Source organism: Gopherus evgoodei, chromosome 4 (assembly GCF_007399415.2).
Source record: "Gopherus evgoodei ecotype Sinaloan lineage chromosome 4, rGopEvg1_v1.p, whole genome shotgun sequence".
In the NCBI taxonomy this organism is placed as follows: Eukaryota; Metazoa; Chordata; order Testudines; family Testudinidae; genus Gopherus; species Gopherus evgoodei.
The window spans coordinates 106,223,645-106,247,857 of NC_044325.1; the positions used below are offsets into that span (position 1 = coordinate 106,223,645).

At 41.3% G+C, this 24,213-nt stretch overlaps 1 protein-coding gene across 1 annotated transcript in view; it reads left to right on the plus strand.

Annotated features, from left to right (window-relative positions):
- The window catches only part of INSC (INSC spindle orientation adaptor protein), a 125,005-nt gene that overhangs the window by 22,768 nt on the left and 78,024 nt on the right, over nt 1-24,213 (plus strand). Inside the window, exons 2-5 of the mRNA XM_030562620.1 lie at nt 15,612-15,957; nt 16,493-16,545; nt 20,371-20,494; nt 23,339-23,452. Coding sequence (XP_030418480.1) covers nt 15,612-15,957; nt 16,493-16,545; nt 20,371-20,494; nt 23,339-23,452 — 637 coding nt within the window. The remainder of the gene's footprint in view (nt 1-15,611; nt 15,958-16,492; nt 16,546-20,370; nt 20,495-23,338; nt 23,453-24,213) is intronic.

Below are 24,213 nucleotides of genomic sequence, written 5' to 3' on the forward strand. Positions count from 1 at the left end.
GGTTATGTATGAGCTTGGCTTTGAGACCCCAGATTGACTTTGCAGGATAGGCAGCTGAAGAAAAAACACACAGAGCATTTTACTTGTGAACTGAAAAAACTTTTTGATCTGGAGTCACTGAGAGACTGTAAGCTTGCACTTTATGAAGTTGTCTTTGTATGAAATCACTTAGTACTGTACAACCACACTTTAATTGTCAATTCACATACTCAAATGCAGAAAGGGGATTTTAAATCAGAGGTACACAAACTTGAAAACGAGGTCCACCTCGGTGTCTTCATACAATCAAACCAAATATTATTTTATTTACTGTTTGCATTAGGGTAGATCCAAGAATTCCCAACCAAGATGAAAGCTAGGCATACTGCAAACATATAGCAAGAGTACCTCTACGCTACAGAATTACTCTGATTTTACATAAACTGGTTTTGTAAAACAGATTGTATAAAGTCGAGTGCACATGGTCACACAAACCACAGTAATTCGGTGGTGTGCGTCCATGTACTGAGGCTAGCATCGATTTCCGGAGCGTTGCACTGTGGGTAGCTATCCCATAGCTATCCCATAGTTCCCGCAGTCTCCCCCGCCCATTGGAATTCTCGGTAGAGATCCCAATGCATGATGGTGCAAAAACAGTGTCGTGGGTGATTCTGGGTAAATGTCGTCACTCATTCCTTCCTCTGTGAAAGCAGCGGCAGACAATCATTTCGCTCCCTTTTTCTCTGGATTGCCCTGTCAGATGTCATAGCATGGCAACCATGGAGCCCGTTTTGCCTTTTATCACTGTCACCTGTATGTGTACTGGATGGCGCAGACAGAGGTGCTACTGCACTGCTACACAGCAGCATTCATTTGCCTTTGCAAGGTAGCAGAGATGGTTACCAGTCGTTCTGTACTGTCTGCTGCTGTCATGGGTGCTCCTGGCTGACCTTCGCTGAGGTCGGCCAGGGGCGCAAAGACACAAAAATGGGAATGACCCGTCCTTCATGTTGTATCTAAAAATAGAGTCAGTCCTGCCTAGAATATGGGGCAAGTGTACTAGAGAACCAGAGAGCACAGCCGCTCCGTGTCAGATCCCACAGAAATGATGAGCTGCATGCCATTCTAGGGGGTGCCCCTGCAACAACCTCACCCGTTGCTTTCCTCCTCCCCTAACCCTTCTGGGCTACCATTGCAGGGTCCCCCCATTTGTGTGATGAAGTAATAAAGAATGCAGAAATAAGAAACACTGACTCTTTAGTGAGATAAAATGAGGGGGAGGCAGCCTCCAGCTGTTATGATAGTCTAGGCAGGTCATTAAACGGTGGGGGTGAGAGGAGCCCAGCATCCCGCTGCTATGATAGATACAGAATCTTTTCTTTCACATGAAGGGGGGCGGGGCTGATGGAGTTCAGCCCCAGTTGCTATGATGAGGCAGATTACCAGCCGTTCTGTACCATCTGCCGGGAATAACTGGGCGTCATTCCTATTTTTACCCAGGCGCCCCCGGGCGACCTCACCTGAGGCCAGCCAGGAGCACTCACGGGCTGATGACGAGGACAGCTACCAGTCCTACTGCACTGTACCATCTGCCACTGGGGAAGGGAGGGGAGAGGATGCTGCTGTTCAGTGCCCCAGCAGCATGCAGTAGACATAGGGTGAGACTGAAAAAAAAGAAACGATTTTTTTTCCCTTTTCTTTCACGGGGGGGAGGGGGAGTAAATTGACGAGATATACCCTAAACCACCCCGGACAATGTGTTTGACCCTATAGGCATTGGGAGCTCAGCCAAGAATGCAAATGCTTTTTGGGGACTGTGGGATAGCTGGAGTCCTCAGTCCTCCCTCCCTTCCTCCATGAGCGTCCATTTGATTCTTTGGCTTTTCATTAACACTTGTCACACAGCACTGTGCTGTGGACTTTGTATCATAGCCTGGAAATTTTTTTCAAATGCTTTGGCAGTTCGTCTTCTGTAACGGTGCTCTGATAGAACAGATTTGTCTCCCCATACAGCGATCAGATCCAGTATCTCCCGTACGGTCCATGCTGGAGCTCCTTTTGGATTTGGGACTGCATCGCCACCCGTGCTGATCAGAACTCCATGCTGGGCAAATGGGAAATGAAATTCAAAAGTTTGCAGGGCTTTTCCTGTCTACCTGGCCAATGCATCCGAGTTCAGATTGCTTTCCAGAGCGGTCACAGTGGTGCACTGTGGGATAGCTCCCGGAGGCCAATACCATTGATTTGCGGCCACAGTAACCCTAATCCAATATGGTAATACCGATTTCAGCGCTACTCCTCTTGTCGGGGAGGAGTACAGAAACCAGTTTAAAGAGCCTTTTATATCAGTATAAAGGACCTCATTGTGTGGAGGGGTGTGGCATTAAATCGGTTTAACGCTGCTAAAATCGATATAAACGTGTAGTGTAGACCAGGCCTAAGATATTTCCTGCCTTGGAGCTTATATCCAATAGAGAAGATAGGCAAAGGGTGGGAGAAAGAAGTATTACTATCTCAATTTTAATAAACCATTACATTTCTTTCACTTGTCAATTTTATTTACTTAAGATATATTTCAGGAAGCTGCTGCTTTTATTTACAAAATTTTAAATAAAAAGATTCCAGTATCTAAAGCTACCAATATAATAAATTTCAAGTTATAAAACATTCCCTTGCTTCCAGCTGTTGTTCATTTTCACATGTAGCAACACAAAATCCCAGAGCCACTTATTCCATAATTGTTTTTGATGCAAAATACAGTTCTCATAGAAAATACCTGTTTGTTTGGTGTCAGAGGCTAATTCATTGAACCTGATGATACATTGTTGCAAGACAATGGTGTTCACTACAACTTCGCTTCTCTTTGCTGCTTCCCAGGTCCTTTTTATGGGCAGTAATACAGAATTTATTATAACTGCATATATAATTAACAAGGGATAATTGTCTTAATTCATATACTGCTTCCAGAATATTTTTTCTGAAAAACATCATTGTTCCCTTTTTAATGTGCTACAGAATGTTGAGCCTGCATACCCTTATGAATCATGGATAACTCATTTGTATCAGAGATTCACTGAGAGTGACCCAAACCCTGCCCTTGCTAAATGAAGAGGAATAAATAGATATGTCGCTTCATTCTACTCACTAAGAGGAAAAAATATCTTTGTTGCCTCCATTCTTGCTATCGTCTGTAACATTTCCCTGGCTCCCCATAAAAACCACATTGGTTCTGTCCTCATTACATCAGTACATTAGTCCCTACACCCACTCCCTTCTGAACATAGGGATTGGCACCCACACTGCAGGGCTCTTGTCATCAAGATTTGTTCTTTTCCCCTACTCCTGTGCTGCTGTGAATAGCAAAGAGGTGAAAAGTCTTCACTAATGAAATGCTTCGGAGGAATGAGCAGTTTGAGGGACCCCTCTACCACTTACCTTTTGCTTTTACCAGGAAAATGCCAGCCTGGGGTTGCTTTCCTGATCTCAGTGGATTCAAATTCTGAACCCTGTTGAAGAACAAATTATGCCAAACCAATCTATTTTTTGTCTTTGACAGGGTTACTGGCCTAATGGATAGGGGGAAAGCAATAGACATGGTATCCTGATTTTTAATAAGGCCTTTGCCACATTGCCATATGACAAACTAGGGAAATGTGGTCTAGATTGTTATAAGGTGAGTGCACAACTGCTTGAAAGAATATTCTCCAAGAGTAGTTGTCATTGGTTTGCTGCCAGACTGGGAGAGTATACCTAATGAGGACCCACCGGGGTCAGTCTGGGTCAGTGACTAGTCAATATTTTCATTAATAACTTGGATATGAAATGGAGAATATGCTTTTAAAATGTGTGGGCAACAGCAAGCTGAGAGGGGTTGCAAGCAATTAGGAGGACAGGATTAGAATTCTAAAGGACCTGGAGAATTGGTCTGAATTTAACAAGATGAAATTCAGTAAAGAAAGGGGCAAAGTACTTCAGTTATGGAGGAAAAATCAAATGCACAACTACCAAATGTGGAATAAATGGCTTAGGTGGTGGTAGTGCTGAAAAATATCTGAGTATTATAGCGGATCACAAATTGAATGAGAGTCAACAGTGTGGTGCAGTTGCGAAAAAAGCAAACATCAGTCTGGGGTGCATTAACAGGAGTGTTGTATGTAAGACACAGATGGTAATTGTCCCACTGTACTTCAATAAGGCCTTGATTCAGCAAAGAACTTAGCCATGTGCTTTGCTGAGTTAGCACTTATATGCTTATTCTAGTGGTGCTGCTGCTCAGCTAAAGTTAAGTTCTTAGTTCACCAAGGCTTACTACACCAACACTTGGGGACTTGTGGGGTGCTAGTTGTCTCTAGTTTATCTTGTCCATTTAAATGCTAACACTCTTCTAACAGTTTTTAAAAATACAGAGAATATCTTTATATAGCTATTGGATACATTTGGTCAGGGATGTTGACCAGCAGATGGAGATGAAGCTCCAAACCCATTCTGGTCTCATCTGTAAACTCTACAGACTTTCTAACTTTCTGTAAACAGGGCCAGTCCTTCATTCCTTAAGGTAATTCAGTCTTTACTTAAGTAACAGAAGGTTGAGGACACAAAATGAGTAAAAACCGAGAAGTGAGCTAATGCTGACACTCATAATTCATGTCATTATGCTTTTAAAAGAAGGCAGGAATTACATTATTGCTGTTATAATGCTACAAATTAAGGTGGATAAAAAGAAAAGTCAGGAGAGGGGGGCATTTGCAGCAAGATTTTGTTTTCAACTAGGCACAGGCTCCTAAGAGCTTTTGTAAGTTTCTAAGTGGGTTCTTGTTGGAGATATGACTGATGGGCAGCCCCACAGTCTGAACCTCCAAATGTTGTACAACATTGTCCCTCTTTCTCTCCCCACACAATTCCTCTCCGCCTCCTGCACACAAAGGAGTTTTCTCTGTACCTTAAGGCATGTTGTCTTTGTGGAGTTGTCAAGTGACTTGGCTCCAACTGTTATTGGCTGATCACCAATAGGGGTGGTCAGGAGATGTGGTCCTCTGCACTGTTGCTAGCTGCTCTGTGAGGACAGCAACTGGATGTTCTTCTCTTCCTGTTGCTGGTCTTGCAAATCTTTCCTGTATAATGTTTGGGGTAGGAGCAGCCACTGGCTGGTAGGTCTTAGTAGCCTATGCTGAGCTCTGATTTTTTTTGCCTGTCCCACTATGTGTAATAAATCTCTATCTGTGACCACATCTGGTAATGATACTCAAAGATTTTCAACCACAAGACCTGCCTTGCAATGTGCCCTGAATATTATCAAACTTTGACGCTGATGGACCTAGTGGGGAACAGATTCTGGGGTCAACAGCCTTCCACTTTGCCTGCCCTGGCCCTAGCAGCCAAAAACAAATCTAGGACTGGGCAGCTCCAGGATCTCAACTGATATCAATTGATGACTGGAGGATGAACAGAGGAGACATCTTCCATTTACATGAGTAGCCCTATGTAGAACCCATTGTAATAATCTGGTCTCAATATGGCAAAGATATAAAAAAACAAAGTCTGTGTTCTGAGTAAAGTTAATCATATGCATAAGTCTTTTCAAGATTAGAACCTAAACTTGGCTCTGTTGTGGTCTAGCCATCATAAAGTGAATGAATTGAAAATTCATTCTTACAGTGTCTCTTCCTTATGTTCTCCAGTGAGCCAGTGATCCTCTAATGTAAACTTTTCTGGGGGGAATAATTTACAATGAAGAAGTCACGGAAAATATAAAAATATACATGCTTTAAGGAGAAAGTTTATAAGTTGTAATAATTGGAAGAATTATCCTGAAACTCACATATTTTGCAGCAATTAGTATTGAAATAACGTAACCAAAATGATAACTTACCTATTGCCTTTTGGCTATATGTAATAATGCTATATTTAATTTGACACTGACATGTATATGGATGGGGTTTAATGGTTAAATAGTTTTATTTTCCTTATAAGCAAAAGAGTAATAGAAAATGTCTCACTGCATAGGTCTAGATTTCACAATCAGCTTCTTAATTTGGTTTCTTTAAGTTTGATTAATAACACTATAAATACTGCATACATCAATCCCCACAAATCTCAGACCCAATCTATTAGGAAGCTTTTATAATAGCTGTTATACAGCTACAGCTTTTATTATATTTTCTTCTGTAATCTTTAAGAAAACCTTGATAACAAAACAAAATTGGTTTGTCTTGACGTACACTGTGATAGTGATCCCACCTTTGCTATTTCCCACACTCTTAATAGTGATTTAAGCCTACTGCCACATTAAAAAATGGTGTTAAAGGGTAAATGGCATTGTCATTGACTAACTTAAATAATGTTGTATTTACCATCTACCACAAGGGACTCCTCTGATTTCAAAGCATCATAACCTTTCAGTAAGTACTGTTGTTTTGGGAAAAGGTTAGCTGGTTCTTATCTTTATTGCCTTTTAATCATCTCTCTGAATAGAGGCCAGCAGACTTAACAGATATAAGGAGCAAGCAGCCACTGCGTCAAATAAAAATATATTCATATATAGGTATGTAAAGGATGGACAGCAGTGTCTCATTTAAAATAAAAAATAATTAATAGATGCTAATAATATAATCAACCTTCAAGACCAGAAAGTATCTAAATTTACCTTTTTTTCCTACAGAAACTTCTCAGACCCATTTAGAGTTACATAATGCTGTGTGGTGAGTTGACAAGCATGTTGAAGTTACAGCTGGGTGGATATCAAAATGTTTTTTTAACAAACTCGTTTGATTAAAAAAAAAAACAACAAAAAACCCATCCCTGTGATATTTGGTGGTATTTCAAGCCCTTCTCTCTGTTTTTCATGAACATTCAAACAAGGAGAATTTTTGTTAGCAAGGATAATCCTCAAAAGAGGTGTCAGAAATAGTATTATGGATGCATTTGCACAAATTTTCCTAATGAAAATTTCAATGGCCATTTCAGCTTTGTCTTTGCTAGGAAAAAGGTATATTCTGAACTCCAAGGTTAGCTAACTTGAGTTAACCAATATGAGGTAAAATCCTAGTGAAGCTGACAAAGTTTCTAGTTTTCACATGAGCTCCCAGGTTGAGTTAAAGACTAGGAGAGAGAAAATGGGTGAAGTAATAATTACTATTGGACCAATTTCTGTTGGTGAGAGAGACTAGCTTTCAAGCTTACCCAGAGCTCTTGTGTGGACAAATCCCTCCACTGGATCCCAGTCTGCTTCTGTTGACTGGTACTAAGGCCTTAATTTTCAGGGCATCAGCAGGTCAGAATCTAGTTCTATCCATTGATGACTGCATCTCCAGCCATGACTCCCCGAGATGGCTACACTTTCTCAGAGAAACATTGCTAATGAAGCCTAGAAGAAGCAGATGAGAGCCTAAGATGTTGAAGAATGCTACAAGGGTGTTTGGCCATTGAATAAACTTCCAGAGGAGGTTAGACTAAGTAGAGTCTGGGCATTTTAGGGAATGTTCTAAGAAGCCTCCTCTCCATTAAAGCTTTCCTATCACAACCAGAATGGTGTTAAAAACGATAATAGATCTAAAACCTAACAGAGCTTGCGGTAACCAGAGAAGAGAGGGGACCAGAAAACTCCATGAAGTCTACTAGAGAGATCTGCTATGTGGATCAATTTGCCTGGCAAGTGCTTACATACTGCAGTGAAGTATGTTATAGACAATGCTTTAAGATGGAAGGTGGACAGGTACAAAAACCACCATACAAACAAGAGTAGTCTGAACATTGTAAAATCTAAGTCATAACTGTACACATCAATCATTCCAATAGGCATGATTACATATTCTACCAGAGGGTCCATAATACAAACAACCTGTACTAAACATAACCAAACTATATCTCGCAGCAACTTTTGGTTAGAGTGACATCAAATACAGTTGGGGTACAATGGCTTTTGCCTTATAAAGGTTTCCAGTATTAGGGCTAAAGAATGTTCTTCATAGGAACAGTCCCATTGAAATCGGTGTTATTACTTGTGTCAAGAAAATGAGCAAGATTTTGCCCCCCCCATGTGTTCTTAAGGATATGTTTCCCTGAAAGTAATAAGTGAAAAGTTTGCTGTTCTATATCTCCAAGCAGCTACTAGGTTGTTTTTTTTACAAATCCTATTTTTAAAATTTATTTTGACATTATTTTAATTTCCGTGTATATAAATTTAAGAACTAGCAGTAATGCAAGCTGAAGATCTTTCCTGATGTAAAATCCAACCAATTTACATATTTACAGTGTGCTTTTTCAAAAGCCTAAGTGTTGGCCAGCTTTGCCCTCACTGAAGTCAATCAGAATTTTAACATTTACTTTAATAAGAACAAAGTTAGGCTGATGGTGAGTGCTTTTGAAATTCCCACCACTTTACATAATTTTCCTCTCTTCGAAATGGGTGATTTATTTTCTGTTAGAGAATACAGATGATTTCCTGTTTTAGCTGACTATTTGTCATTTTCAGGTTTCGTCCCGTGAGTGCAAAATGTAGTAACAGTCATTTGTACTCAGTAAAGAGAAATTTAATCAGTACATTCTATAGTCCAAAAAATGAAAAATGCATTTTGCAGGTCAAATGAACCTGTACTGCGTGTCATGCAAATTGGTTATGTGGTTATAAATCAAACATTTAAAAAATCATTATTTTTGACAATTAGGACGTCGTTATTCACATCTAATAAAGGAAAGAGAAACTATACATAGTAATAAGAATAAGAAAGCCACAATCAACCATGTGATGCAATTACACAATATTCAATTCAAAGCTGAATAAAATGAAGACCTTAAACAGCAGCAGACTGTAAAGTTTCAAATTTAAAAAGCAGTGGTATTAAACATGGCAATGTGGGAATTGTGATAGAACAGATCAATAATTTCTCTCTTCTGGTATCTTGTTTCCAATACTGGCCTATATTGAATAATTCCAGGGGTGACTCTACTTCCAATATATACATACCTAATGTACCAGGTTGCTTATGCAGCACTGTTATACCACAGTGGAGGACACTTTTTTTTCCTGAGTCCAGCTGCTGATCAGCGTATACCCTGAGGCATGAGAATTGATGGTGGTCATGTCATTTTTATCTTAGCTAATGTAATTGCAGATTCTATTCTTACAGCAAGACTTTATGTAATGACAGTGCAGGGGCATTCATACTTTGGTGATGAGTGTAGTATAAATGCTTAGATAGGTATATAGGTAGAAAAAACTACAAGAGTTCATTCAAACTTTCCATAATTATTTCTAGGGTAGCAGCTTCTGAACACAGTCAGCTGCAAAATGTAACCAGTGGTCAGACTAGCAAGGAAAGAAGAATGGTGGGGCCCTCTTGAAGTCTCCACCAAACCCCAAGAATAGGTACAGGAACTCCTCATTAAAAGTTGTCCTGGTTAATGTTGTTTTGATGTTACGTTGCTGATCAGTTAGGGAACACGCTCGTTTAAAGTTGTGAACTGCTCCCTTGTAACATTGTTTGGCGGCAACCTGTTTTGTCCACTGCTTGCAGGAAGAGCAGCCAGTTGCAGCTAACTGGTGGGTAGTTGGAACCAGGGTGGACCAGCAGCCCCCCATCAGCTCCCCACTCCCCTAAATGCCCTGTGCAGCAACTGTGTCTCCCCCCACTGCCCTGTTCTGCTCCTGTCCCCTGCCTTGGAGCTGTGCCCAGAGACTTCTGCTTGCTGTACGGAGGTGAAGAGTGGAAGAAGGGGGCTAATGTCAGGGTGTCCCACCCCCTGCTCCTGCACCCTGCTTACCCAATCTTCCATAGAGCAGGGGGAACACACAAGGGAGGGAAGGAGCTTCTAGGCAGTAGCTGCCTTCTCAGGTCTCAGCAAGCTGATTTAATTAACAAAGCAGTGTACTTAAGTCTTGGGTCAGCTACTTAAAGGGGAAATGCACATTTTTTTTCTCTCAGGTGCTGGGTATGTATCTCTGCCCTCCTTCCTTTCCTGATGCCTTGTAGAGTGTTGTGAGAGTTAACCCTTGAAGGCTTAGTCCATTTCTAGTTCATTTAGCAGTAAGGCATTCCCTGGGAAATATCCCATCCTCTGAGTCCACCTCAACCAAGCTTCACAATCATTATCACTGTGTACAACTATTAAACTGTTTGTTTAAAACTTGTACAGTGTGTGTGTGTCTCTTGTCTGGTAGAAAAAAATTTCCCTGGAACTTAACCCCCTCATTTACATTAATTCTTATGGGGAAATTGGATTCACTTACCATCGTTTTGCTGAAAGTTGCATTTTTCAGGAACATAACTATAACATTAAGTGAGGAGTTCCTGTATATGTTTCTGATGGAATTAAAGTCTCTGTGCCTCATCAGTTCCAACCTGGACAGCACTAGAAATAGAATTGAGGGAAAAGCAGTTCTGTTGAGACAAATCACTGAAATATTTAGGGACAAATCTTTAGCTGGTGTGAAACAACATAGGTCTAATTGACTGCAGTATAGCTTCACTAATTTGCCTCAGCTGAGGATCTGACCTTTATACTGTGTAAAAAAGTGCATATTTTGAAAGTGTTATGTGGGTGAAATTTTAGGTTCAGTTAGCTATGCCAGTTATAGGTTCCTGCGTTGCTTTTATAGTTACAAAAATAAAATCTGCAGTGCATTGTCCAACCATAATAGTTATGAACAGGGCACAAATGCTGTTGTATCCTTTTTTAATATTAGAATGTGGATCTGTGCACATTTTCAAAAATATACATTTCTTCTCCTTGTCTTTTCCCAGAATATCTTTCATTCAGATTATTATATTCCATAAAATAGCTTTTTACTGCCCTTGTTTATTTAAATGTTTTGAAATTGACTTGTTTTTGAGCTCTGTACCTCTGTTCTTACTTTTTAAACTTGCTTTAGTGGTGCAGGGAGTTCCATGCAGGTTTCTTCCCTGCTGGTTTTTGCTAAAATGCGCATTATTTGTTTCTGCAATCTCCTCCCCCTGTGGTGATGCCGAGTGGTTGTCTCTTCCCCATGTTGACTTGATGGTCCTGTTTACCTTCTATTAAAATTGCTCTCCCATTGTCTCATTGTACACTAGAAATACCTTTTTCAGGCGACAGAACCACATTCCTTTGTTTAGGGTGGGGTATCTTCAGTGCTGCCTGGCAGATACACTTTGATAACATAATTTCCATATAGCTGTAATCTTGAATTTAAGCTTCATACGTACACAACCCAATAATATTAATGATCAGTACGTTGTTAACTGTATCTAGAAGGTGTCATTAGTAAGTTGAGGTATACTGAACTGGTCAGGCCAGCTGAAACTTACTCACCAATATCAGTGAGCCTCTTACATTGAGCTACTGCTAGAGTCATTTATATTGATCAGGACAGTGAAGACCCAATGGTAATGGTGGATCCTGGGGTTCCAGGAGACAGTGGGGCTGCCAAGGGAAACCACACACTAGGAAACCTTTCCTCAGGTAGCCATAAAGGTGAAGCTTAGAGTTTTCAGTCTACTTGCTCCCATGGACAAACAATGTCCAAGAAAGGTGTGGCAGTCTCAAGCCATCTACATTCACCAGTCCTAAACACATGTTGGTAATTTCAAATGAAAACATTTCATTCCATTTCTAGAATCTTTTATCTCACTGTTGTAACAATCCTGGACTTTATCAGTAGCCTCGAGGACCCTCTATCCCACTGCTTTTAGCCTAAACAATTCTGTTTGTACCAGATTTATCTGCAATTTTTGCTGAATTTCATAAACAATTTTATGTAGCAGGCTGAGGTGGACTCTTGTTGCCTTGGTCATCTAACAGTACAGGCCTCTGAGCAATAGCAGCCCCATTGTACATCAGTGAGATCAGAGTAGGATGCAGTTTGATATGAGGAATAGACTCTGGCCCTTATCGATTTATGTTTTCTGTTCTTGCATGTGCATTAGTCCAGGCTGTATATAGTGAAGTAGATGGAAAGCCCCTTAACACGCAGTGCTTCCAGTCTACATGTAAAATCAAGGGACCCCCACATTTGTGCTCAATCCACACACATTTCTACCACAAAACTGTGTAGGTATCTTTTATTTCAGTTTCCTAAGCCTCCATATAAACTCTCTCAACCATTTTTCCAGATCACATAGAAGCCATTCAGGTTTATTTCATGACTCATACAGAAGCATTAAACTGCTGACTTGGTCATTAGTGAAAGAAGCAGTTGTTTTTAATTTGCATTGTAAAATATTTTGTTCATAATTCATCAGGTATTTTGATGTGTACACAACTTAGTTATACTAATGTATAATGGTACAGCACTTGTGGTACATCAGTCATATCCATTAAATGTAGGGCCTGATCCTGTTTCCATTGAAGCCAGGCAATGTATTACCATAGATAGAGTACAGTAGCACCAGGATCAACTTCATAGTGGGAACCTTTCGGAAACAACTCCAGACAGGAGATTTGAGGAAGGCAATCTCTTTTAAAACAATCCTTAAATATTCGTTCCTCCTATGCCACTTACATATTGGGCAGTCTAGGTTCTCCATTGATCAGTCCCTCAATAGCAGTGGTACTTTTCCCCAGGTGATGCCACTATATACACTATCCTTTGCCACTGTCTTCTACCAATTCTTTTTGGCCTTCTTTGCTTTCTCTTTCATCCCTGGTATCCCAATGCAATGCTTGTTTAGTATCTCTCTCATCTTCCATACAGTGTACATGTCCCAGCCACCTGAGCATTTTTTCTTTGATATTTTCTAATACGTCCTGCTCTGCCAGCTCTTACTCTCACATTTATTATTTTGACTTTCCACGAACTGTGTAGTATCTTCCTCATCCATCTGTGATGAGCAGCCTCCAGTCTCTTTTTGTTGGTTACTGTCAGTGGCCAAGTCTCTACTTTGTACAATAGCATGCTCAATATAATAACAAATGAAGTTAAAACACTGGTGACATTCAAAACTGTAAATTTATTATTTAACAGGCCAATATTTTTGGATCAGTAATTTATTTGCCCAGGAAAGCTTGGCCAGGGTGAAAAATGCCTTGTTTTAAGTGTAAGCCATTTATCTGCCTCTATCATACTACTGAGTTCACTGATGCACAAAGTGAAGTAGCTTCACCAAGGACTCACACAGTGAATTGACTGTGGTTCAGACAGGGCCAGTGCTTCCATTTAGGTGGCCTAGGCAATCGCCTAGGGTGCCAGGATTATTGGGGGGTGGCATTTTGCCAGGGGGAGCCGCATTTTGCTGGGGGGGGGAGCAGGTGGCTCCGGTGGACCTGCCGCAGGCGTGCCTGCGGAGAGTCCCCTGGTCCCGCGGCTCCAGTGGACCTGCTGCAGGTATTCCTGCGGAGGGTCCGCTGCTCCCGCGGCTCCAGTGGACCTCCCGCAGGCACGCCTGCGGCAGCTCCACCGGACCCGTGGACCAGCGGACCCTCCGCAGGAATGCCTGTGGCAGGTCCATTGGAGCCACGGGACCAGCGCGCGGGGTGGCGAAATTGCCATGCACCTAGGGCGCTAAAAACACTAGCGCCGGTCCTGGGTTCAGATAGTTTTACAAGATGCTATGGCTTGCTTCCATTATTTTGTTCTGTAACTATTACATCCTGTGGTCTCCATGCTATTCCCGTTATCAGGAGATTTCTGCCTCTACTGAGAGTCCATCAGTGCTCTTAAGAAAACATAGTTCTGAAATGCACAAAAGTCACTATAGTAATTGTTTTACTTTATAAGTTTCCACTATGAGCCCTTTTGAAAGGATCTAATTTTAGATGGGTGTATCTAGCCAAATACTAATAAAATAGGATTCAGCTGCCCAGAATTGTCTATTTTTATGCAAAATGTATACAATTTTGTGAGAGAAGGGAGGACAGATTGTTTCAATTTTTAAGGAGCATACATTCCACATATGATCCATATTTATTTGTACTTTATCTACGATGTTTCCTTTAGACTTAACACCTCTCACCTTGAACTGTTTGGTTTTTTAGATCAAGGTTTTTTATTTACTAGTAGGAAAGTCCACATCTTCATTACAATGGGTCTTACACCTGCTTACAGCTTACTGGAGGCAGAATCAGACCTGTCAATTAAGGCAGGTTGGTAGTGTCCACACCTTTGAAGACCCAGCCAGATTAATTTGTGTCTCCCACCTGCAAGAAGGCTTTAGCAAACCTTCTGCTTGGAGCAACGAGAAAACAAAACCACTGAAAAGAAGTATCTTTCATTCTCAATGTTGAGTTTATCGGTGGTATGAGGCTGTTATTTAACCTCAGAGGCTCTACAAAAAGATTGTTGGAAGCCCTCTTCTGATACTGTGGTGGCTGCCTTGCTTCTCAACTCTACAGCAATGGGGAGAAATCCCTCCTGAGACCTAAATCTTGTACTGAATGCCCTGACTAAGCATCCTTTATCTAAACTTATGTGAAAATGCCCTTTTTCTCTAGTGGGGAAGTCTGCAGATGCAACCCATGAGGCACAAAGATTATAGTTCTGAGGAACACTTACATGGTCACATTTTCCTTAATTCTCTTCATGGGCACTGTGTGTGCATGTGCAACATATGTTTTCCAGTATCTGAGGTGAAATTTGGTAATTCTATACATTTTTTTAGTTATCTAACTTGAAGTGGTCTTCCAAAGCAACCCTTAGTGTTAGTTCTAAACAGCTTTCTTCCATTCACATGGAACACTGGAGTACTCTGTTGCTGCGTTATATTTTACATAAACTAGTATTAGTCGCAAGGCTTTTGTTAGCTGAAAAATACATGTCTGACAAAACACTTCAGAGTGAATGACTGACAAGTGTTTTATTATAGTAAAAAGTAGGTAAAAATGCGAAAACAAAAGTAAGATACAAAAGTTTAGTTAGCATGTTACATCTCTTCAATGATACTCTTCAGCACAGCTAATCCATTTAAATTCTTCTTATGTTTGTATTTCAATATCTTTTCACAGATGTCTCCAATATTTGATTTTTGTTGCTCCTAATTGTACCCTTGAATCAGAGAGGTGCAGAGCACCACCAATCAGAACTGAGAGTGTTTACCCCTTCTTAGGAAAAGCTAAGCATCTCATAGGACTGGACTCTAATTTTTATACATCATCTGAATCTGGCTTCTCCACAAATTTACTTTTGATCTGAGTGTTTTAAGTAATGTATTTCTCACCCCCCCCATTCCCCAAACTTTGTTTTGTGTGTATGTAGGTCTCATGAAGATTGAGAGTCTAACAAGCTCTTACTTGCTATAAGTCAAGTATGGACTTGTATTGGTCTGTATCAGCCTAGTGGTTTCACTTCTGAGAAGGCCTTTGCTTGTCAGTTATTTCATTAATAAAATAACTTTTTGACTCTAATCTTAATTTCACCCAATAGAATAGAATAATATACAGTAGTGATTTTAGCTAATGCCCAGCTATAGGCAAATCATACTCCCTTTTGAAGATCTGTATGTCTCTAAAGTGGAAGTGGCTTATAGGTGGTCAAAATCTCTATTTGGAATATGAAACATGTCACTTTCATAATGCAGCCAAATTCATTCTTCTTTTAGTGGATTTTTTTTTTGAGATCCATCCTTATGATAAGTTTTATCCCCATATTCTATTCATGAAGGCTATGTCTAAATTGATTCAGATCTTTCATCTGATTGTTTGTTTTCTTTTTCATTACACTTTAGCATGCACTTAATTCAGGTGGATTCCGTGCAGCGTTGGATGGAGGACTTGAAGTTGATGACAGATTGTGAATGTATGTGTATTCTTCAGTCCAAACCAATCAGCACAGAGGAGGATGCACAGAGTGAACTTATCCTTTCATCACAACATAGTCCATATGATAGCTTACAATTACTGTTAAAAAGAGCTTGGATCATAAGCACGGAATTGACCAGGATTGCTCAAAAACTAGAGAAGAACAGATGGCAGAGAGTTCACAGCATGACAGTAAGAGTCAATTGTCACGTACGTTCAATGATAAATGAATACAATAGCTTCACTAGAAATTCCTCAGAAGAAATGCACCAGGTAGGATTATTTCTTCAATATTGATTTGTTTCTCAATTTGACTTTATAAACTATATTTAGAATTTGGGAGTGGATAGATCTGGTGAGGATAACCTTTGTATTTTTTTATTGCAATAATGGCAAATCATCTGAACAATGAGTGAGAGAGACTCCATATCTCAACCATCCAATCCCCCTGTGAGTGTGTAAACAAACATGTTTTATGTTAGGATCAGTGTTTTTATGGGCCTGATTCTGTCACCTTTACTTATGTTGAGTAGTTCACTCCATGTGGACTACTGAAATTGAGTCTTATTTTCAGTTAAGATGTAGAAAATGTTCTTATGGAACTGGGACTGGCTTAGCTTCAGTATTTATCTCTGTTACAATTAACCACAGATGCCAATAAGAAGGGAAATTAAACAAATTGGTGTTCACATAATATCTTCTTGACTGTTTCTAATTTACTGTAATCAAATGTTTTTCTCTTATTGAAAGAGGATATATCCTGGATACATTATTTCAAACACATTTTTGCCTTTTTTCCCCCCTGCAGTTTGAAAAACTTTTAATTGAAAAATGTTCGGAATTTACAGCAGTCACAGAAAGGTAACTTAAATTTCCTGAACTGGATAGTCAATTTTGCTTCCTAATTATTGGTTACAAGCTGTGGCAATTTTAATGAGGGAGGCAAATCCAACTAACACTCATTGAACGTTTAATTGAGCCTGTGCAGCTTTCATTAAAAAGCCCTTGGACTATTGGGCCATCAGTGCCTTAAATTAGGTAAAAAGCTTTTTACAGATGCAGACTAATATGGCTACCCCTCTGATACTTAAGTTAGGTACTTAGCTATATCCGTATTTAGACCCTGAACTTTCATTAGGATCTGTTGTTGAATGGGAAACTTGGCGTGGTGCAAGGATCAATGCAGTGTATTGTGATGCTTTACACCCTCAGGGCTTTAGGCACTGAGGGTGAAAAACTTGCTCTATTGAAATCAATAACAAAACTACCATTGACTTCAGTTGAACCAGGATTTCAAGCTAAGTTTGAAATCTGCAGTCCTGGTTTATGTTTGAAAACAACGATACCACATGTTCATGTACTGCTGCAAGCTTTTTTTAGTCTGTTCCCTAAGCACAGATATGCATTCACTTGCGTTAGATTAGAGTCACTGATATAAGCACTATACATCATTGTTAAAGTGAGAGTTGTGAAAGAATTCTTCTCATGCTGATGCCCTGATTCTAACAGAACTTTCCTTGTTTACACAGTCGTGCCAATCAATAGTTTCATTTGATTTACTTTAAACAATGAGCCTGTCACTCAACTTGGGGCATCTTTAGGGAAAAAACATAATGTATAATTACCAGAAAATGGAAAATGTGTTTCTTGAACACTGTTGTTCTTCATGTGTGTCCTAGAGCAGGGTTTCTCAAACAGGGGTTGCTGCTTGTGTAGGGCAAGACCCTGGCTGGCTGGGCCTGTGTGTTTACCTGCCCGGTTCGCAGGTTTGGCCCATGGCAGCTCCCATTGGCCCGGAGCAGCGATCTGTAGACAGTGGGAGCTGCGATCGGTCGAATCTGCGGATGGGGCAGGTAAACAAACCGGCCCGGCCCGCCAGGGGCTTTTCCTACACAAACGGCGACCCCTGTTTGAGAAACCCTGCCAGAGCGCACACTGATGGGGTAGACAAACCCCACACTGCAGAGCAAGGGATTAAGGAACAGCTTTGGGGCCCAGGCAGCCCTGCCAAGACATATCTGCAGGGCCAACACAAGCTGGAGGCAGGGCTTTAAAAAGGGGAGCAGGGCAGCTCGGAGTCGGGCAGTGGAAGGGAGTAGACATCTGATTTGAGTGGAAGGACTGCCCAGGAGCTCACTGCATGGGACCTGACAATATAGATCTGTGCAAATGCACAAAGGAGAAGCAGGGAACAGAGTGTGCAGGTCAAAGACTTGATTCTGGGAAGCTGAAGGAGACCAAAGTAGGAAGTAGACAGAGGAGGCAGCAGCTTAGCTCCCCAGGGGGTTGGGTGTAGCTGACCCTGGGCTCCACTACTCACTCCAAAAGAACAATACAACAAGAGCCTTCACCTCCAGTGAGAGGGAAGCTGGAAAAGACACTGACTGTTCAAAGGCCCAGCCCCGAATGCTCCTGTACTAAAAGGAAGGACTGGAAACCATTGGGGTGGGGGTGCTGAAGGACAGGACTGTGCTTCAACGGGGAAATGTAGTGTTAACCATCAACTGACCACTAGGCCACACTGTCAGTTGTTCATCTTCTACAGCCCCATTGACTTCAGTCAGAGCTGTAAATGTTGAGCACTTCTAAAAATCAGGCCATTTGTGCATCTGCTTCGATTTATATGGGCTATGGGTGGTGGATGGGAAGTGGTGAGGTTAAAAGAACGGCTGAAGGAAGTGGAAACGGGGATGTTGAATGACCGAACTGTTTATTGCTTTGCTTTTTCTGGGTTTTGTTGGTTGCATATATGATCTACCAATCTTAATTCAAGTGAATGAGTTTTTTGTGGGAGAATATTATATAACCCCCTGGCCCCTCTGCCTGCTGTTTCCAGACCTGAACCCTGAACCCCCTCCTGCAGGTCAGAACCCTCTCCCATACCCTAACTCTCTCCAAGACCCTGCACCCCAATGCCCTGCCCTAGCCCTGAGCCCCCTCCTGGACCTAAAACCCCTCATATCTGGCCCCATTGCAGATCCCACACCCCCAACTGGAGCCCACACCCCATTCTGCACCCCTGCCCTAGTCCTGAATCACCTCTTACACTTCAACCCCCTCATTTCTGGCCCCACCTCAGAGCCCGCACCCCCAGCCGGAGCCCTCACCAGCTCCTGCACCCCAGCCACCTGCCCATTCCCATTGAAAGTGAGTGAGGGTGGGGAAAGCAAGTGATGGGGGGGGGGAGATGGAGTGAGCAGGGGGCAGGGCCTCGGGTAGGGGTGGGGCGACGGTGTTTGGTTTTGTGCGATTAGGAAGTTGTCATCCCTAATCCCATCAGATTTCATAAGATAAGCAGAGTTCGGCCTTGTCAATAATACTCAGATAAGATACCCAAACACAACTAAAGTGCTCTAAGAAGTTGTGCGCATGATCTGTAGATCTCACTCTAGTCTTTGTCTGTATGAAAATAATGCCCCACCACAGTGCTAGGAGGAACTGTACAAATGGAGGTGCAATCTTTTAGATTTGATACAAAATTGAGACCCTGACTATTTGTGGCTGTTCGAATATCTAATGACATATTAGAAAAGAGTAAGGATGTTAACCCTGGTAATCTGCCCCAAATTGTTAGCATAAAGAACATTGTTATTGTTTAAAAATTTGTCTACCTAAATTCTCCTTGTATGTGTAAAAGTTATTCTTCATCTTCCTTCGTCAAAACTGTAGACAAGTGTTGTTGGACACGGAATGGCTGTTGCATTCAATCTTTGAGGTTGCTATATTTCCGTAGTGGTAAGAGCAATGGCCTAGGCGCCAGAATTTTTGGGGGGCACTATTTTTCCATGGGGGTGGCACGCGGGTCCAGTGGACCTACTGCAGTCATGCTGGTGGACGGTCCACTGGTGGAAAGGCTCCGGTGGAGCTGCCGCAGTCATTTCGGCGGACGGTGTGCTGGTCTAAAGGCTCCGGCGGACCTACTGCAATCATGCCTGCGGCAGGTCCACCGGAGCCTTTAGACCAGCAGACTGCCCGCCGGCATCACTGCAGCAGCTCCACCGGAGCCTTTCCACCAGCGGACTGTCTGCCGGCATTACTGCGGTAGGTCCACCGGACCCGTGGGGGGCGGCGAAATGGCCGTCCGCCTAGGGTGTCAGAAACCCTGGCGCTGCTCCTGGGTAAGAGGGCTAATTTCTGCTCTCAGGTACACCATTTTAAACTCAGACTAACTCCATGGACATGGACGATTTGACTCATACTTATTAGAGCCTAGATCCTGCTTCCATTTAAAATATGGGAAATTAAACTTATTATGAAAAAATGTGGCTCTGCAAATAGAGAATGTACGTACCTACAACTGAAATGCAGACACCTCAGGGTGGATCGCAGCAGTCATTTGATGCACAACAATACTAAGCTTTAGTCGACAGTGGGTGGAGTTACTCTGGATATATCCCAGTGTACTTGAAAGCAGAATTTGTCAGTCTATGAAGCGCATTATGAACCTGTAAGATATTAATTTTATAATATTATCATTTTGCCTTCTTCCTTACCTTGGACAGACAAGACTTTGCTAAAAGCCTTTTCTGACATTAACCATAATAAGGCTGCACCTTGATTTGAACAGTTGAATCTCCATTATTAACATTTGTGCAACATAAAGTGCTTGGTTGGCTCAATCAGCTAGATAAAGGTGGTGCCTAATGTGTGTATTTTTCTCATTAGTTTCCTTTCCATTCTTTTCAGGTGCATACAAACTGAAGATGAACAGACATTACAGTCCATGAAATCTTGTATTAATGAAACATTAACCACAGTCGCACAGTATTTCGGCCAGTTGATAGAATTGGCCTTAACATATGAGATACAGGTCAGTAAAAATTGAATGCTTTTTTAAAAACATTGTATTGAAGGTGAGTGTTTTTTGGAATGGTGGAAGTAAAATATTTACAGCCCTCAGTCCCTACAAACCTGACGTTGGTGCTTCAAGCATCCTGAAAACAGTTCCAATTTTGTTTTGAGACAGAGCATCCCACAGGCCCTGAACGTAACCTATTCAAGTCTTCACATAGCCCATCACTGGTCAGACCCTTCTTTGATTTCATGCACACTTAGTTTTTCCAGAGCACCAGTATCCTTCGCTTTCTCTGTTCATTGATCTGGTTCTGATGTCCCCAACAAAATGATCTTGTGGCTGCCTGAGTTGATCACATCTGCTGTCAGGCTCTCTTCAGTTTAAAGGAGCTGACCTCTGGGCAGAGTCCAAATAATGATTCTGTGAAATGGATCTGCTTCCCCTCTTCTTGTTGTTATGCTTATTACAATAGTGCCTAAGGACCTACCAAGCATAGGGCCCCATTGTGCGAGGCACCGTACAGAGTAGTAAAAAGGGTAGAACACACAAGCAGAGTGAACAATATGAGGGGTGGGCTTAGGAGTGGATCAGCTAACTAGAAAGAGAAGGTAGATGAAAGGGATAGAGGAGGGGTTAAGAGGGCAGGTATGGAAGACAGGTAAGGAGACACTGAGGGAGGGGGGAAGATGGGATTGGTGAAAACATCCAATTGGCACAGGACAGTCAAAACCATGGGAAGTTCTCTGAATGTCCCTGCATTGACTGTGTCTGCCCCTACCAGATGGAGTCTTCAGCTCCTCTCTGCCATTTTTTCCTCACGACCACGTGATGGGAGGGTGGGGAGGTGCCATGTGGGTCCTAGTGCCCCAAGAGCATCCATGGTCTCTCCTGCACAGTTCTGGGTCAAAGAGGGGTGCTGGGGAGGAAGAGTGGCTCCAGTGGGGCCCCATTTTATAATCTTCTGCCAGGGGAACAGTCCCTGCTTTTGGCTCCTACTGGCTGGAGTTGCTGGCTGGCTCCTCTCTGCAGGTTTTCCCCACAAGGCCACATCTGTCCTAGACTTTAGGTTCTAGTGAGTGAAATATGTAATTGTGTATGAGCTAAACAAACCCATTCTTTTTTTCCCCCTCCCCATTTAATCATCTTTTGGAAATAAGGACTGGGACTGTGGCATTGGACTGGGATTACATAGTTTAAATCTAGGGTAAATAAATATGTATTGCAGTATTTGTGCATACTTCAGAAGCTGATGCTAATACAGCCCAGAACTGTTATGTTTTCACTGCAGAAAAGAAACATGAAGGCTGAGAATGGAGGAAATAGTTATAGTACTTAGAATACTTTGCCATAGTTAAATTGCTTCTGTGCTCTAATTTAGAGCAAAATTAAACTTATCTTAAGTGATTCAAACCCATTATGGCCTGTTTGTTACAGTCCTCTCTTTCAAATACCTTAGTTTTAAAACAGATTGTTGCCCAGGAAATGGGAAGCTAGAGAAGCGATTTTCAGCATCCCAGAGCTAAGTCAAGGTAACAAGCTGCCTGTTGCTGAGCTTTAGTTATGGTTTATGGGAACCATATGTAATGCCACAAATGATTCCAAGCATAAATAGCTGTGTAAATAATTTGTCATTATTTCAATTTAGCAAATAAAGTAACTAGACTGTACTCAGAGAGGTGTTTGCAGCCTCTGTGTGATTCTACAGCTGGTGCTCCCTACCTGTGTCTGTGTGCTGCCAGATGCTAGAAAGCCTGATTCAGCAAAACAGAGAGAGGGAGCCCAGGCTAGTGGAGCAGGCGGGCTGCGTGAAATCTCAGTGCATCAGGTAGCATCCCAGAGGGGGGGTCCAATCCGTCACAGTTAATGTTAAATTGTAAAACAATAGGTTCTGTGGCTTTCTAAGGCGACTTTTTGGGCAGTGGGACTAAAAGTTAAAGATAGAAATACAGACTGTTGAAGAGAAGAGAACTGAATTTTGGCTCATAAGCTTATAAATGTGGGATTTTTCTCTGCACTTCTTCCAAAGATATGAGAAAAATAAAAATACATAGCTACTTTCTTAAAGATTATTATCAGTGTGTATTTCTTCTTTGTAATGATAACATGCAGTGGTGGAGAGAACAACATTAAATGTAGCATCATGGAGTCTCTACTCTTTTAACAACCCCCTTAATCTGCGCAAATGCAGTGGTACGCATGCAAAACCAAGATAACAATTTAAAAAGAAAATGTGCATTTAATCAATTACCTTTACTGGAGACTTAATCAGTGGTTTTTCTGTCACAAGGCCATGCACTGACCCATGAGACTTCCCCTATAGTTTGAGGATAGTTAATAGATCTTAGCAGGATCCTATTTAGAACTGTGGAGCCTAGAAGAGGAAAAGACCTGTTAGGTCAGTAGTCTGCAGCATTACTCTAGCGTAAAAATAGGAGATTCATAGCATTATGTTAGTTATGAGCTAAGCAAATTAATCACCCTTTGCAAATCATATAAGAATTCCATGCTAAATCAAATAATGTTCTCCCAAATAATTGCAGTGGTCTTTGCTCAGTATGTTAAATATATTATTTTCATTAATAGAGATCTCCATATAAAGAGGGTGTAGAGGCAAATTCTACCCTCAGTTCCATCTATGCAGTTGAAATAAATATGGTAACCCAATGTTAATAAGGGCAGAATTTGGCCCCTACAATGTCTTTCTCTCTCTCTGTCCCTTCACTGTGTGATTAGTAACTTTGAAACTGGTTAAACTGACTAGATTCAGTTACTCCAACCTAAAAGAAAAACCACAGTTATCCCCTCTTGATTCTTCTCATTGGAAGTAACTGGTGCTTATTATCTTTTTGTGTTGCACAGAATCTTGTGAGACAAATAAACTCATCAGATAATATATATATCACAGAATCATCTACCATTGGTTTATTCAGCCTTACCCAAGAGGGTGCTCAATTGTGCCGCATCATAGCTAAGGTAAGGTGCACACAAATTCTTTCAATGTAGAGTTAACTGGCTATTTTTTTATTATCGTTGCAATGATCCAGAGGTTTCCCAAGTGTTGGGGGTGCAATGTTGGGGAAGCTACTTCCTGTTCTTAGAGCAATCCAGAAGTAAATCTAGAACTAGATTAATTATCATGTATTATGGGAATGGTTGGTTTAGAGTTACTGACTGGGCATTTATGATAAACATACTGTACAGATTGTAATATGAAATTTTATAGTGCAGCAGGCTGGTACTTTTTATTTCAGCTAATCCAGTTTTAATGAAAAAATAAATTTTTACTTTAAGAAACCATGTTTTTCTTCTTTTATTTAAAATATATATCAAAAAAGTTGGACATACAGTGGAGTGGCAGCTGGGTAGAGGATGGCACAGATACTGTTGCATTACAGGTGTCATGGAACATGTGACCCTATCTCAGTACTGACATTTTAAGTGTAATTGTGGTGTTCCTAATATAGCTATTTATGTAGGAGTTGAATTTTTCATGAGGCGCTAATTCAATATTTTCCCCCTTAAATTTCCATCTGTGGGGCTAGAAGAGCTAAATGGTAATGATGGAATTCTAAACCTTCCTGAAATAGGCCATGAGCCAGTCTGAACACAAACAGAGCACAGCATGTTCGTTAAAGGGATAATTACATCACATCACTGTGTTATGATGACAACCCAGAAAAACCAGCCTTACTGGGGGAGGGATAGCTCAGTGGTTTGAGCATTAGCCTGCTAAA